This window comes from Alosa sapidissima, chromosome 2 (genome assembly GCF_018492685.1).
Source record: "Alosa sapidissima isolate fAloSap1 chromosome 2, fAloSap1.pri, whole genome shotgun sequence".
Taxonomy (NCBI): Eukaryota; Metazoa; Chordata; class Actinopteri; order Clupeiformes; family Clupeidae; genus Alosa; species Alosa sapidissima.
The window spans coordinates 3,502,012-3,518,989 of NC_055958.1; the positions used below are offsets into that span (position 1 = coordinate 3,502,012).

The 16,978-nt window shown below is 42.6% G+C and overlaps 1 protein-coding gene across 2 annotated transcripts in view; it reads right to left on the reverse strand.

Annotated features, from left to right (window-relative positions):
- The window catches only part of dnah7 (dynein, axonemal, heavy chain 7), an 89,183-nt gene extending 72,346 nt beyond the window's left edge, over positions 1 to 16,837 (reverse strand). The window contains exons 1-18 of one of the 2 annotated variants that reach the window (XM_042073020.1): positions 16,558 to 16,837; positions 16,302 to 16,358; positions 15,959 to 16,061; positions 11,012 to 11,174; positions 10,345 to 10,435; positions 10,004 to 10,184; positions 8,943 to 9,015; positions 8,643 to 8,768; positions 8,330 to 8,449; positions 7,787 to 7,970; positions 7,225 to 7,404; positions 6,407 to 6,679; positions 5,941 to 6,068; positions 5,611 to 5,689; positions 4,646 to 4,870; positions 4,286 to 4,432; positions 3,228 to 3,919; positions 2,844 to 3,030 (exon numbers count right to left, since the gene is read on the reverse strand). In XM_042073020.1, the coding sequence (XP_041928954.1) occupies positions 2,844 to 3,030; positions 3,228 to 3,919; positions 4,286 to 4,432; positions 4,646 to 4,870; positions 5,611 to 5,689; positions 5,941 to 6,068; positions 6,407 to 6,679; positions 7,225 to 7,404; positions 7,787 to 7,970; positions 8,330 to 8,449; positions 8,643 to 8,768; positions 8,943 to 9,015; positions 10,004 to 10,184; positions 10,345 to 10,435; positions 11,012 to 11,174; positions 15,959 to 16,061; positions 16,302 to 16,358; positions 16,558 to 16,614 (3,066 nt within the window). In that variant the 5' untranslated portion in view covers positions 16,615 to 16,837. The remainder of the gene's footprint in view (positions 1 to 2,843; positions 3,031 to 3,227; positions 3,920 to 4,285; positions 4,433 to 4,645; positions 4,871 to 5,610; positions 5,690 to 5,940; positions 6,069 to 6,406; positions 6,680 to 7,224; positions 7,405 to 7,786; positions 7,971 to 8,329; positions 8,450 to 8,642; positions 8,769 to 8,942; positions 9,016 to 10,003; positions 10,185 to 10,344; positions 10,436 to 11,011; positions 11,175 to 15,958; positions 16,062 to 16,301; positions 16,359 to 16,557) is intronic. The other variant, XM_042073031.1, reaches the window with a different exon arrangement.
- Between the last annotated feature and the right edge of the window lie 141 nt (positions 16,838 to 16,978).

Consider the following 16,978-nt stretch of genomic DNA (forward strand, 5'->3'; position numbering starts at 1 on the left):
CTGGTGCTGGTGGTGGTGGTGCTGGTGCTGCTGCTGGTGCTGGTGGTGCTGGTGCTGGTGCTGCTGGTGCTGCTGCTGCTGCTGGTGCTGGTGGTGCTGCTTCTGCTGGTGGTGGCAGCAGGCCCCCAGCTCACAAAGGCATTATTGCACTGGAATACCAGCTGCTGATTCATGAATTGATGCTAATAAATGAGGAAATTATTTCATCCGGATCATTCAGGAAAGAATAGAGAGAGAGGGATAGAGAGAGAGAGGGGCTTGCAATCCAGGATAGGATATGTTCTGTTCTTTTTTCCCCTTTCCAGTCTGACATTAAAAGGATACTGAGATTGTATGATTCAATTACTAAGGAGCACTCAACACTGTTCTCTCAGCAGTAGAAAATGGCAGCTTATCAATCCTTCAAAATGCTTCACATGACTGCTATAGCACGACAAGCCTTTTTCAACAACTCCTAAACCAAATAGCACCTAGTAAGTCAAGAAACTGATCAGGTTAGTACATAGTGGGCTTTGAGATACTTTGATACTTTGGGAAGCCCTGGAAAACTCAGTAGCAGTGTGGTTCTGTACACTATTACCTGTAGCGAGACAAATAAAATATTGATGTACTGTATATCAAAGATATATGGCGCAGAAAAACATATCAATTCCGTTGACAGAAGTCTCATCTCAGCTGTGACCAGCTCGTCACCATCTCCCCGCTTCTGTACCAATTGTCCTCCTTCATCATTCTGTGAGAACTCTCGCCTGTTTATGTCATGTAGGTAATGTCTCTGGGGCTATGTGGAGAGGCCTGTGACCCTGTAAGAGTAGTGTGTCTGTGTGTGTGAGAGAGAGAGAGAGAGAGAGAGAGAGAGAGAGAGAGTGAGAGAGAGAGGGAGAGAGAGAGAGAGAGAGAGAGAGCGAGAGAGATAAGGGAAGAGTGCCCTGGACCTACACAGTCTCCACAGCTCCTCACAACTTGCTGACAGCTCAATAATCACTGCTCTGCACTCAGTCGGAGCTCTGGCTGCCAAAAGCATCAAGAACGAATCCAAGAGCGAAAAAAAACAAAAAAACGAAAGCGATCGTTATATCTGTCAACTCGTTTTGTTATTAATAATAAAATCAAGACAATGACAAGCAATTAAATGGTTACAAATTCAGATATCCTCTTACCTCGTGGTCTTTGTTTTCAAGAAATAATGACTTTAAAAAGACTTTATTGGCTGGCTTTTCGGGGGACAGGGGAATATTATGGATTGGAGGCCAATCATGACGGCTGTTCACCTGCAGCCTCTGTGAGTGGTTTAGCGGTAGATAGAGAGCTCCACACAGTGACTGCCGGTGTAACTACCACACAGGTCTGAAACCGACTACTGCAATACTCAGGGCCAGTGTGTGTAACACAACAAGTGATGTCTGAACCACTCTTCATTCGCTCATACACAGCATTCTCTTCAGTGGCTACTCACACAATCCCTCACACAACTTGGTTTAACTTTGCCTCCAACTGCCCCCCTCTCTCTCTGTGCTATAGTCTACACATTTTAATGTGGGCCAGGTGAATAGAACTGGACTTCCAGAAAAGCCTTCATAGATATGTTGCTAACACTACACCTTCGTCAGTGAAGAGCATGGACGTTTTACAGTAATATGATTTAACGGCGGGTGTCATCCTTTGTCAGGCGAGATGAGGGCTCTATCAATTTGTCCCAAAAGAGAAGATATGACTGCACTTGTGTACGTTTTCTGTCGCTGAAGTGAAGATGCCCACTTCTATTGTGTGCTTTGTATACCCCTGCAAACCCTTTGTCTCTCTGTCTCCACAGAGCCAGCTCTCAGCAATCAAAATCTATACGCCCTCTTTGATGACATGGATTGTTGACTTTGTAGAGTTTTGGGTTTTTTAGTATTCTTTTAATAGAGGATGGATCGACAGACCTTACTTCAGGGCAGCTAAAGGCACTCTTTGCAAGAACCATCTCTCTCTCTTACTGTCTCTCTCTTTGCATTATGAGCTCTGTGTGTGTGTGTGTGTGTGTGTGTGTGTGTGTGTGTGTGTGTGTGTGTGTGTGTGTGTGTGTGTGTGTGTGTGTGTGTGAGTGAGTGTGACTGTGTGTGTGTGTGTGTGTGTGCGTGAGTGTGGGTGGGTGTGTGTGTGTGTGTGTGTGTGTGTGTGTGCATGTGTGTGAGGCTGTGCTTTTATTCCACACTGGTTGTAGTTCACATAGACATGGGCCATATTATTCTCCGTTGTCTCACAGCTACTCATTTGCCCGAGTCCCGGGCCACAGACATCGGCCCTTAAACAGAAGGACTCTTTCGTCGTTCAATCCCCTCAAGTCTCAGCGCTTTTTGATTGAGTGGCCAGCACTGATCCTCACCTCTTAATATGCCAATAATGTCTCCGCTTGGCTCGGCTATTAGAAATCTGAACACGGCTGTTGACAGTAATAGGACATTAAATCCTAATGCCTCCTAAAAAAGGCCGTCTGTTTTGACAGTTGCAGATTCATTAAGACAGCAATTACATTTATGACAGATGAGGATAATGCCAGTGCTCAGCCAAAATACTGCCCCAACAGTGGCAATTAGTGCATGCACTCTGAAACGGTGGATCCAGGTGGTTCCCCAAGACATCTGGTGTCATAAGCTATACGCCTTTATTATGTAAATTGCTGGTAATGAGCCGGCCAAGTGTCTCTTACGGTGTCATCTTAATTGCGTCTGGTACATGAGGTGCTCTAAGTGTGTTAGTTTTGCAGTGGTTTAATGTGACCGCTGATGAGGGTTGATGCAGCGCCGTGGGCATAGGATAGGATGTGTGTGCTTGGGGAGGGGAGGAGGGAGGGCACTCACCAGGGAGACCTGCTTCATGGTCTCACGCCAGGTCTTATCGACGGCGGTGAAGCGGCGGCCCTCCTCGGGCATCTGGGCCATGATGTCCGGCGAGCTGAAGATGGGCTCCAGGTAGAGCCAGGTGGACTGCACCTTCAGCCACTCGTCCAGGATCTCTTGCAGCAGAAGCAGCTTCCCCTCCCACTCACTTGAGCATGAACGCACACACACACACACACACACACACACACACACACACACACACACACACACACACACTTATGTAGGTAAGATCATGTTGTCACATTATATCCACATTACCAGTATTTGATACAGATTTTAGTTTTTATTCAAAGCCTAAGACTCAGAGAAGAGAAGGGAAGCACAGAGGAGACTGTCCCTCACCGTATTTCGTTCTCAAAGGGCTTGATGAAGGGCGAGCCCCGCATGGTCTGCGTCTTGACGATGTGGTCATCCAGCAGCATCTGAATCTCCTCCACTGACGACAGGATGGAAGTGCCCGTCTCGCGGTAGGGCAGCAACGCGAACTGGATGTCTCCCCACTCGGCCGCCATGCGCTTCATGGCCTTCTCCAGCGAGTACTCCTTGCTGGCCGCCTCGCTGACCAGCTCGAAGCTGGCCAGGTGCGCCTCGAGGCCCAGCGGCAGGAAGTGGGCCACGCAGGCCGTCCCCTCGTCCTGTGGCTTGAGCGGGAAGCCCACCACCTCCGCCATGCTCTCCCAGTGGCGGTCGCGCAGGCCCGGGTTGCACAGCACCTGCACCAGGGGCAAGTTCTCGCGGAAGGCCTCCACCTCCTGCCTGACGTGGCGGGCGATGCGCAGGGCCTTGGGCGAGTCCTGGAAGCCCTTCTCCAGCTTGTAGAGGGCGCGCCAGTAGTTGCCCACGTCGCCCTCCACCTTGTCCGGGTTGACGGCGCCCAGCGGGCCTTGCACCCAGCCCTTGTGGTTCGTCTGGAACTCCATGGCCGTCTCGTACAGGCGCAGGTAGGGCAGCAGGGCCTCGTGCACATTCTTGCGATTGGGGTACTGCGAGATGGGCCAGCCGAAGGCCTCCTCCTCCATGTTGAAGCCTTCGATCTGTGTTGGGGTTGGGAGAAATGAAGATGTTTTGGGGTGTCAACTGATAGGAGGAAGACAAGCTGTGCTAAAGCACCCATTGGCTCAGTATACAGCTACAGAAATACATTTACATACATTTTACATACAGAAGTTGTATACAGGTACAGAAGTGCTCAAGTGCTCAATGTGAAATAATGCGGTGGATAAATATTGTGATCATAAGAAACATTACATGTAATACACTAAAACCAAAATGACAGCATTCCACTGACTTTGCTGCCCTCTGCAGTTAGAAGAGGCACTTACATCATGAAACTATAAACTATGACTATAACTTCTCAGAACTGTATGACAATGAAAATTGTTCACCGACAAATGCAATACCTTTTCAGAGGCTGCTTCTAGTTTGGCATTCAGAGACTGAGCCTTCTTCAGGTACTTGTTGAGCTCCGAAAGATCCCCAAACGTGAAAAACTCTTCCACTTGTTTGGAATAGTTCTCCAGCTCTTCCACCAACCTTGAGCATCGCAGCTATAAAATGTAGAGATCCCATTTACATGACAATGACAAAAATTTTAAGCAGGTATGGCGTTTAACAAGTGATCAACATCTTGTATGTAAGTATTAAAAGTAAGTAAGCAAGTAATTCTAACTATTACATTCCATCAATTTGGTCCCAAGGAAAGATTGAGCTGTGCACGTAGGGTAAAGTTCTATGTGGACACAGTGTGGTTGTCGTCTAACCTTGAGACCCTTCTGGTACTGCTCAGTCTTCTCAATGACGATCTTCTGGTGCTCCTCGAAAATGGACGGCATGCGTGACTGCCACTGAAAGGGCTGTCTGTTGAGGCGTATGTCCAGTGGTGAAAACGTCACATAGTCCACCAGGAAGCACAGCCGGGTTTTGGATTCTAGTAGTTTGCTCTCCAGCACAGGAATGTCTTTAGATTCCACGGTCTTGACATATGCCTAAAAATACATGCATGACAGGCTGATAAGGTTTTTTTTTTTCTAATGCCACATGACATTTTTATGACTGTTCACAAAACAAAAACATCAAGGAACAGCCACAGCATCACTGTGATAAAGGAGACCTCCTTTTCACCTTACTGTCTTATGTTTTAAGCATGTTAAAATACTGCCTTGTGCAATACCCAGAATTTGCAACCACACTCACATTCCCTCATGATTCAGGTGTTCAGGTGTTTCATTGTAGTGCTGTGTATGTGTTTATGTTTTGTGTGCTACGGGATATTCAACTGTGTGGGGTTAACGTCTGAGAGAGGTCTTGAGTCTGAGAGAGGCAACTTGCTGTGTGGTTGAGTATGGAGTATTTAATGATTTTCGCTAGTGAATTTAGAAACCTGTTGGTTGATTTTGTTTTGTTTCTTTTTTGTCAAATCATTTGCTTTGCTGTGTTTGCTATTTGTCAGAGCACTCCTTTTTCCTGCACTGAAAAAACTGCACTCTATACCAAAATCCATGTTTGCTTGCTGCGTCATCACCCCATCACCACTTCACCTCTGTGAGTCCTAGCCGCTCATCCTGTGTGTGGGTATGGGCCGCAAGGGCCCTAATTTCACAATCACACATTCAGTTCAACGTTATTCAGACACCTTCAGACGGTGTTCACATCAGTCTAGATCATTTACACGCAGCCTGCCAATCCTGTGCTGCTGGCGGCATCCTGTCTCAATCACAACACTCGCCTTCAACTCCATCAGCTCCTGTGTGCTCGGGGGCGTGCTCAGGGCCTTCTCTGCGATCTTCTCAAATTCAGCACACAGCCTGCGGCCACACACACACACACACACACACACACACACACACACACACACACACACACACACACACACACACACAGCAGATCAGTGGGTCTTCGCAAACAGATAATTGGAACAGATCTGAGCAATGCTAGATAAGAGTATACAGTTATGGCTGCTGGCTGCCTCTGTTTAGCAGAGCAAAGTCCCTGACAGGAGGCTGTGAGAGTCAGGAGCTGTGCAGGAGCTGTGCAGGAGTTGCAGTGGCTCGCTCACTTGGTGTTGAGTTCCTGGTGTTCCTCCAGCATGCGGTTGGTGAGCTTCTGACACAGAGTCTGAGCCTGCTTCACCAGAGCGTGGATCAGCTCGGTGCAGTGCACCTCGAACATACCCAGACGCACCACCTGAAGAGCAGGTGAAAAGCAATGTGAATATGATAAGAGACTGAACTGAACAGAACTGGACTGGACTGGACTAGACTAGACTGGACTAGACTAGACTGGACTGGACTGGACTGGACTGGACTGGACTAGACTGGACTGGACTGGACTGGACTGGACTGGACTGGACTGGACTGGACTGGATGAAACGAAACAGAACTGAAAGTAACTGCAAATTAGACTGAATGACAAAAGCAAATGCATAAATTGAATGACAAAAGCATTTTTAACCACAGGGCAAACACACAGATGGGCCTGTTGTGCAGCCAGACTGTGGGGGGGGGCATATGTGCAAAGCGCACCTTGATGGAGTTGTACTTGATGTCGTCGGCGATCTGCTGGTAGCGCATGACCTCCATCATCATCTCCTGGAAGGAGTGCTTGTCGCGCAGGAACTGCTCCACGTCCTCCTCGGCCTGCTTGGACACCAGCGGCGCATACTTGTCGTAGAGGCGCAGATGCTCCAGCGGGCCGGCGGTCTCCTCGCGCACCACACGCTGCACCAGCTCCCGCTGCGCCGCCACGATCTCCGGCAGGATGACCGGCTTCAGGTTGCCCCCCACCTGAGTCCCCAGCTGGACAGGAGACAGAGGGAGAGGAAGGAGAGAGAAAAGGTGAGTGTGTGTGTGATTGTGTGTGTGTGTGTGTGTGTGTGTGTTTAAGCAGAATTTATTTCTTGTTCAATATTCTCCACATCATCACATAATTGCAAATTTAATACTCCTTGGCTCAACCATGGAAAAGATATTGCTTGATAGGTCAGCGATGCGGTAACATCTCCACCTGATCTCGGTCGACCCAGGAACCCACAGCGGCGAGTCTGTGTCACTTTGGATAAAAAGTCTGTGCTAAATACCAGTCAACTTTTAACTTTAATCAAATATCACTTGCAGGAGCCTCTGTTAAAACTCTTCCAAATACCTTACAGCATGTAGCTGACAGGTGGGCTAGCTGTAAACAAACACCAACACTGGCAGATTACCCTGCTAATGTCAGATGCAATATGTTTACCAGGAAATGCACAAAAACAGAAACAGAGGCAGAGGGGAGCGGGGGGGGGGGGGGGGTAAAGAGGGGGATAGAGAGAGAGAGAGAGAGAGAGAGAGAGAGAGGACATTACCCATTCTGAGTAGAGTTTAGTCTCCACGCGCGGCACTAGGGTGACAGATTTCAGCATCATATCAAAGGTATTCAGTAGGATCAGCTCAAAGTCCACAAAGTCTGGTTCAAAGATGATCTTATTCCTGTCCAGTATGAGCTGGAGGATGAAGCCTGGGTGCTCATAGGCCCGTATGGAAGACTGGAGACGAAAACAAAAGATGATCAGAAAGGTATCTGAAATGTTCTTTGCAACCTTGCAAAGTTCTGTGACCACTAAATACAGTCACAACAAACAACTAAATGCTTCAAGTTGGGGTACTATTAGTCCTGTCCAGATTTATATTTTCAAGAATGCTTGGTGAACTGGACTATACATTATCTCTTACATACAGCTGTAAAATACAGTATCTATTCATGTTTCTTATTCAACAATTGGGTAATGTAGGTATGTAATAGTTAAAATTCTTTGGGAAGTTTCATGAATCATTGTATAAGATAAGCTGGGCAGTGTTAATTGGCCATGACTAGAGTAAATTACACATAATTAATGATAATAACATAATAAGTAAGGTGGCACTGACAGGGTGCTGGGCGATGAGGTGTGTGTAGTCCTGCATGGACTCGAGCGCCAGGCTCTGGAGATGGGAGGTCATTAGCGTGGCCACACAATTGAAGAAGGATTGTAGCTTGGCAGGGTTGCTGTTGCTAGGAACCAGCTTGCGCTTGTTACCCTGGTAGTAAATATGCTGGATCTCTGGAAACCACCTGGTGGGGAAAAAGCAAACAATAAACATGTATTCATTATAGGTAGGTTTACAAGGAATTTACAAGACAGTGCTTTTGAATACTGGTGAAGTGCAAAGTTCATTGGCACAATGGTCCTGAAACAGCCATGCAACAGAGCTGTGCACAAAGCGTAAATCCTACACATACTGTATGAATGCTGTACCCTACTACACTGCACCCAGCATCTATCATCTGCCTTACAATGTAGTGGTTCACATTAATATTTAAAGAAATATTTCATTTACGGTTATATCAAAAACTACAGAGTATCATCCTCTGTGATCAAGAGAGAGGGTATATAAGAGAAGGCAAGAGAGGTGACCGCTATAAATACATACTTTTTGAGGAGGATATCCTTGGCACTCTCAATGTGCTTGCTGACTAGTTGCTGAAAAACATGGAGCTCCATAGACTCCTTCCTGTTATGGAACTCTTCCACGTCAACCAAGCGCAGCTGCCTAAACAACAACAACAACAATAACAACAACAGCAACTCACCACAAAGTACAACAACATGGGCGACAACAACAGTCCAACAGTTTCTTCTGGCTAAATACTTAACTGGAGTGCCTTTCTATACAGTACTGTTGGAATTCACTGACAGATGCCACACTCGATATGAACTAATGAAGGGGTTGGAGGGGGACTCACTTGAAGGACACATGCCACAGGTCTAACACAGATAACATTGTAGGGTTGATGGCATGCAAACGCTCTGTCATTCTTTTCTTGACCTGCAGAAAGGTTTTATGCCATGGCTTTGGAACCACTTCTATCCTGTGAAACAAAATGAAAAATGCACATTCATTTGACAAATGCCAAATAGGGAACAAACATTTAGTGAAACATTTTTATTTTATGGCAAAGACATCCCTGTAAGATTAAACAGTGGCAGTGCAAGTCACTGAATTGCATCAGAATACTAATGTAAAGTCAGAGAGTGTTGCTTACTCTTCTCTGTGGGGAGGGAGATCTTTGACTTTCTCATCCGCATTCTCTCTCGGGTCTCTCAGGACAAAATCCACTGCAAAGACAAAAATACCTTTTATACCTTTATTTTGTTGTGCCTATACTTTCATCAACACATTTTATATGTTTGATAAGTTTCAGGGGGGGAAATCAGGCCTTCATTCTGTGAAATAACAAGACTAGTCCCTCTAACTGGTCTCTCTTTTTTAGCTCTTACATGCATTTCAGTATGTATTTAGTCAACTGCTCATTGTAATAATCTCGGTCTTGAAAGTGATCTAAAATGCTTATAAACAGCAAACTGAAAACTGAATGCATGAATAAGTAATAAGCAATAGTGAGTGGTTTGCCCTCAACACGATACTGTGTGGTTTGTCCTTAACATGACCTAGTTGTTTCTGCAAAAGTATAGCAGAAGCTTTCAAACAGCTTATAGGTGTGAAACAGTTTCACAAGGCTCTAAAGGCATGGGACAACTTTTTTGAGCAATGTTGCTGGGCAACCACATAACCAGTTTGATTTATTTTGATTGGATGATCATGATGATTTGTCTACTCATGATTTGGTGGACATAGGCCCTTAAAGTTCTCCAGAAAAGAAAGTGTTGCCCAATATCAATGGGAACATGCCTACATTTGTAATTTGTGTCTTAACTCACATGTCTACCATGGAACCAACGTGACCTTATGCTAATAGCATGTAATGAGCTGTATATAAAAGAGTGTTAATCCTGACTGTACTTTGGACTGCTCTGATGATGCTGCTTCCCTTGGGCGTGATTAAGCATAGCTCCTAGCCACTAATGTGTGTTGCCTCGCCACTGCATAACTTCAATAATCATGGCATAACTAGCTCCTAGCCACTGATGCGTGTGTTGCCTCGCCTTAAATATATTACCCCACTGCATAACTTCAATAATCATGGCATAACTAGCTCCTTCACATGTTCAACAGGAAGCCATTTTATGGCATCATTGCATTACAAGTCATTATGCCACATTCCTCACATCATGTCCATGAGAAATGGCAATGAAAGAGTTTCACCTATGGCTTTCTTCACACTCATCAGATAGTCCTCCTTCATCTCATCTGATAGCTGCTCGATGGTTGTCGTCAGCCTTTTTAGGTGCAAAGGAACCAAACTCAGAACATTCTCTAACCAGGAATCCTCCATGGCTGCCACGTGTTCGGTGTCAATTCCATTCCGTATGTAGTAATAATATCTCTACAGGACAAAATGAATCATGTGAGGTGTAAGATTATCTGTTTGAAATTCACTTGACTTAGTTATTCTATTCTTAGTTAAGAAAGTATTTTATGCCTGAATCATAGCTGTGAATATCAACACAAGTTTGTGTATCAAGTTCTGAGATATACTTCCATACCAGAATGTCTTTTTCTGTGGCCGTAGGGGATCCACTCCTGGGAGGAGACGTCTCCTCCATAAAGGACCTCCCAGCAGCCGTGTCCTGTTGCCTAATACAGTCATATAGAACATTATAAAGAAAACTGACATTTTGATCATGAATAATCTAATTGGGGCAGTGGTGGCGTAGGGGCTAAGGAGCTAGGCTAGCATGCAGTGGCCTGGAAAGTTGTGAGTTCAATTTCCAGCTTCCACACTTGAGCTCTTGAGCAAGGCACTTAACCCCATGCTAATGACAATGTACTGTAGTTGTACTCTAGTCCCTTGTAATAGAATTGACATATGTAAGTCACTTTGGATTAGTGTCTGCTAAATTAATAAATGTAAATGTAATTGAGAGTGGCACAAATAGCATCTCTCTACTCTTAAAATAAGAAATAAAAGTCACCAAAGAAAGATTTGATAGAAAATTCAAACGTTTCTGGTACACTATACACTATGCAGTAACAAATGCAGTGTGGTTTCAGTGTTGGATCTGCTACTGTACTACTGTAAGAAAATAATCTGCTATATTGCATAATGCAATTTGCAATATTATGCTAAATCAAGACAAGCTTTCAGAAGTGCTAAGAAAATATTAATCTGGCTGTCCATCTTAGTAAATGCCAATGATAGCGGATGCTCACATGATAATGCTGACCAGAGCACTGCGAAACTGCTCGCGGTCTTTTTTAGGCTGAGCATGGCTGCTCAGGTGAACTTTAGATGGTTTAGCTGAAACTCCAGTCTTGGACTGTGGATCTTCAAAGCTCATATTATTCCTTTTTGACTCCCCTCCCAGTGCATGTCCTGACAAAAGTAAAGAATAATAAAAGAATTAAAAGACTTGCAACTGACTACATATTGCTCTCATAGTTGAACTGAACCCTTGCAATTACCCAAAACCCCATAAAACAAAATGATCTTAACATTGGCATTGTGGCTTTAAGAAGGATGTGATCATAACATATATAGGCGGGTCAATATAGAGTTCAACGTCAAAAAAATTGATACAAAAGTTTTTTTTTATGGATTCTGGTACTGTTGGACATGTTAAATAACATACTAAAAATGTAGTAAAATCTGACCTTGGGAAAGGGGTCATTTTCAAAATGGCCGCCAAAATGGCTGTCAACAGGTTAGAATGGCTATATTTCAATTACTATTCAGCCTACAGGGGTGAAATTGATATCAAATGATGGTCAAATTAAACAAGAATAGGATTTTAAATGTTAAAATGGAAAATATTTCAATGCTCTACCTTTTTCAGCCATAAATTAAAATCAATGCGTTTTAATACAGAGCAAATGCAATACAGGATTATTAACCGTCTCCATGGCATGGAGGAAGATAAGACATGTCTTAACTGGTGTTATATCTCATCTAGAGGTTATATGCTTTTAGAAAATATATGGTTTGGGGTGTTTAATCTGTTTTGCCTGGACAATATAGGCTAAAATGTATCCCCTTTACACTAGATTCGCCTATACAGAATAGAGGGCAATGCATTGTTCATGGCATGGAGGAAGATGGGACATGTCTTAACTGGTGTTATATCTCATCTGCAGGTTATATGCTTTCAGAAAATATGTAGTTTAGGGTGTTTGATTTGTTTTCCCTGGACTGTACATGCCCAAATGTATCTGCTTTACACTAGATTCACCAATACAGAATAGAGGGCAATGTATTGTTCATGGCATGGAGGAAGATGGGACATGTCTTAACTGGTGTTATATCTCATCTGCAGGTTAAATGCTTTCAGAAAATATATAGTTTAGGATGTTTAATCTGTTTTCCCTGGACAAAAGAGGCCAACATGTATCCGCTTTACACTAGATTCGCCTATACAGAATAGACGGCATTGTATTGTGCATTCATGGAGGAAGATGGGACATGTTTTAAATGGTGCTATATCTTATCTACAGATTATATGCTTTCAGAAAATATATATTTTAGAGTGTTTAATTTGTTTTTCCTGGACTGTACATGCCAACATATATCCCCTTCAAACTAGATTCGCCTATACAGAATAGAGGGCATTGTATTGTGCATTCATGGAGGAAGATGGGACATATTTTATATTGTGTTATATATTATCTACAGATTATATGCTTTTAAAAATATATGTTTTTGGGTGTTTAATCTGTTTTGCCTGGACAATATAGGATAAAATGTATCCCCTTTACACTAGATTCGCCTATACAGAATAGAGGGCAATGCATTGTTCATGGCATGGAGGAAGATGAGACATGTTTTAAATGGTGCTATATCTTATCTACAGATTATATGCTTTCGGAAAATATATATTTTAGGGTGTTTCATTTGTTTTCCCTGGACTGTATATGCCAAAATGTATCAGCTTTACACTATCTTTGCCTATACAGAATAGAGTATGTATTATGCTTGGTGTGGAAGAAGATGGAAATGTTATTTTGTTGATTAATGTTATATTTCATGTACAGGGTATATGCTTTTACAATATGTAGAGTAGAGTTTGCGAGTATGTGGCTGTTTTATGACTTTAATGAACCATGACCCATGTACTGTATAGGCATGCATTGTATATTTGTGTAGATCAATAATTGTTGCCATCTATCATTAGGGGGGAGCTAATTAAACTGAATCTTAAACTATATGCATAAGTAGATCAGAAATAATTATTATATCATTAATTATCATCCTCTGACTCCTCTGAAAGGAACTTGTGTGGATTGTCACATTGTTCATTTTGACACGTTCCACAGGCAGCAGTGCAAGGTAATCCATATCTTCTACACGAACAGCGGAGTGTCTTGCAGAAATGCACACAATTAAGAACAGTTGACTGTCTCTGTACTTGGATCTAACATGAAAGAATATTTGATTGAGGTTGATTCCATTCCATTGATCGGTAATCAGTATCTGAAAGCTAAACTGAGGGAGCGGTACGGGAATGACATACTGTATGTTTCACAGAAGGGAAAGGTTTTGAAGGCATGGTGACACTGAGAGAGAAAACATCATGCATCCTCAGGTCCTACTATAAGAACACTAAAAAGGGTGGAGATGAAGACCCAGATAGCAATTTCCTTTGGGCCGGATCCGCATAAAAGCCTTTAGATCCGCCTGTAGCGGACATACGGTATCTGACTGTGGGCCAGGTCTACTCCCGATACAGGTTTCAGCTCTGCTAGCAATGCTGTTTTATCACCGGTTTACAGATTTGTCCCAGGTCCAATTTCCGCAACTCAACTGGAAGTCAGGAGATGCGTTTAAAATACAAAACACTGATTTGGCCCAAACCTGTGATACGGATATGAGCCGAAGGACCATTTTTTCACAGCAGACCCAGGTGGTAATGATATTAATTAAGGTGCTGATTCTAAATTGACTGTCCTTTCCCTACTTAATTGTCAACTGGCTGCTAAAGAAAAAAAAAGGTATTTTGGAATGGCACAAATTTAGAAACCATAGGGGTGCACTATGTTCTCATGGCCACTTCATTTCTACAGTAAGGTTGGAAAAGAAGATATAGTTGGCTCAATATTGATCATATGTTCGTTTCATTATTTTTATTATTACCTAGCAGTGGTAAAAGTAGTCAATTGTTGTTTGTGTCAGATCTAACAGTGCTATGAAACAACCCCATATTCTTGCCACGCATGCAGAAGTCCAAGCAGTAGCCTAATGTTAATCAAGGATCTTTGGTTTGCTCACTATCAATCTTTTGACATGATTTGCCAGCCTGGGGTTGGACTAGGACAGCCCAACTTTTCAAGGTAGTATCTGCTTTTTATCTCTGTTGGTTTATTCAGAGACAACAACAAGCAACCGAGCGATTGATAACTTTACTATTATTTTCCAGCAACAACAACTAGCTTAACTTAAGCAAAACAGCTATCACAATAACTATTTTGGAAAAAAACAGTGATGACGCTAACAGGATCACTGATGATAAAAAACGAGTGTAATTGTGACTTAGCCTATTTGCAAAAAGGAATAAATGTGGAATTAACACGACTTAAACTTTGTCTGGGATTGCACTTCTACAGCCAGGTTGTTGAATAAAAAAAATAAAAAAAAGACACTTATGTGTAAAGTTTTTTTTACCCCCCTTGTGTTTGTAGCCTAGCTTATGTTTATCAGTTGAGCTGTTGGGAAAACGTTACGAACTTTAGCCTGGGTGAACCTATAACGAACCTGTTAGCAAATGTGTAGCAAACAGATTTTTCAGGATAATTAGCCCTAATTACCAATCACATTTCACATGTCAAATAAAGCCGGCTGATGTCTGATAAACGGGTCCGTACCACACACAATAAGCGGACCCGTATTGCATATGATAAACAGATCTGGAACACGTCAGTAACACAGACTACCATACGGAACTGGGCCAGTCTTAGCCCTTATTGGTACCAGATCCGTCAAACGGATCCAGACCAATTTTGGACCGATGTGCGTTTGGACGCCGGATCAGGTCCATTATGCAGATCCGTGCCGGACGTTGTGGTAGGTGTGGCCCAGTTCCGTCCCAGTGTATGTTTGCTATCTGGGGAGTCATCAGTGACCTCTTAATCTGATAAAACATGAAAAACACTTTCCTAGGCTGAATAATGCTTCAGATATAGCCAAAATTAGCCTCTGGTGGCCATCTTGGACGCCATCTTGAAAATGACAAGTCTTTGAAAATGATGAACTGATACTTTAGTCTGACATATACGAATCAGTGACCTTTAAATCTGATTAAACACGACAAACACTTTCCTAGGCTGAATAATGCGTCAGATATAGCCAAAATTAGCTTCCGGTGGCCATCTTGGATGCCATATTGAAAATTCTAAGTCTTTGAAAATGATGATCTGATACTTTAGTGTGACATATATGATTCAGTGACCGCTAAATCTGATTAAACACGAAAAACACTTTCCTAGGCTGAAAAATGCGTCAGATATAGCCATAATTAGCTTCCGGTGGCCATCTTGGATGCCATCTTGAAAATTCTAAGTCTTTGAAAATGATGATCTGATACTTTAGTGTGACATATATGACTCAGTGACCGCTAAATCTGATTAAACATGAAAAACACTTTCCTAGGCTAAATAATGCTTCATAGCCAAAATTAGCTTCTGGTGGCCATCTTGGATGCCATCTTGAAAATGACAAGTCTTTGAAAATGATGAACTGATACTTTAGTCTGACGTATATGAATCAGTGACCTCTAAATCTGATTAAACACGAAAAACACTTTCCTAGGCTGATTAATGCTTCAGATATCCCAAATTAGCTTCTGGTGGCCATCTTGGACGCCATCTTGAAAATGACCCCTTTACTGGGGTCAGATTTTACTAGATTTTTAATATGTTATTAAGTACATCTAAAGGTATCATAATCAGTTGAAAAACCTTTTGTATCAATTTTTTTGAGGTTAGGTGTTTTTTTTTTTTTTTTCATATATTGACCCGCCTAATATCACAGTTATATGTTATAATATAAATAGCCTGTTGAGGGAAAAAACTTTGCCTTTAAAGTTATCTGTTTGATTTCATGCTCTAAATCAATTTTGTTAACAGATTAGGCCTATATCCAGAACGTCCATAACCCAAAAAGCCACTCACTGGAAAGTCTTGTTGAATTGCCAAATCCAACAGAATCTCCTCTGTGTGGTACTTGCAAAACAAAGGATGGGGCAGTCTCCTGCCATAGTGGTTTGGTGCGACCCTTTAAAAAAGTTATGATGAATTGTTTGAGTTGCAATTGCAACAATGTATCGGAATCACTGCATAACAAATTCAAACTCATAACGACTGTGCTGTCTGTGCAACAGAGCGTAGAGGGGACAATACTTTACTCAACACGAAACATCAACGAAGAAGACAACATAACCATCACTCTAACCTGATGTTAACTGTTACAACCTAAACCTACAACCTATACCTAGGAGTTTAGGTAGAAACCTACCTGTGGAAGCTGCGGCAAGAGTCTCTCAGAATTTACCAGTGTGGTGTTCTTTACTTTCTGCAAAACAAATGCAGAGTTGGCGTTGGCATACTATCGTTAACGTCGTTAGTGATGGATGTTAATACATTCCATATCTCGGGTTCGCATAAGCAGGAAACATATGAAAGTGACAGTAGAAGTAACATCACTGTGTACATTAAGTAATCACCTGATACATTTACTAAGTTATTCTCCCTAGCACCATACGTTGACTTACTTCAGTTTCCATGTTGCAGGTCAATTCCGTAGGACCATTAACGTTAACGTTAGACATTCAAAATTCAACCATAACAACGTAACATTAACATTATGTCCTTGTGAGGTTATAAATGATATACACTTCGAGTAATGTACAAACAAATAGATTATTTCACAAAATAAATCTATTGCATGTATACATAATTACTTAGACATAACTTCACAAATTAGCTAACATGCTAACAAGCAACTAAGTACGAAAGCTGCTTGTTGTCAAAACTGTTGCCAACCGGTAACTAGGGAAGCCACGGCGACTGTCAGTGTGTTGTAGCGCGCTGGGAGGACTGCGCTGCGTTTTTTACAGTCTTTGGTTACATGGTTATGAATTTGCAATGTAATGCTATTTGCATTAAATACGTGAAATGCATATTATATATTTC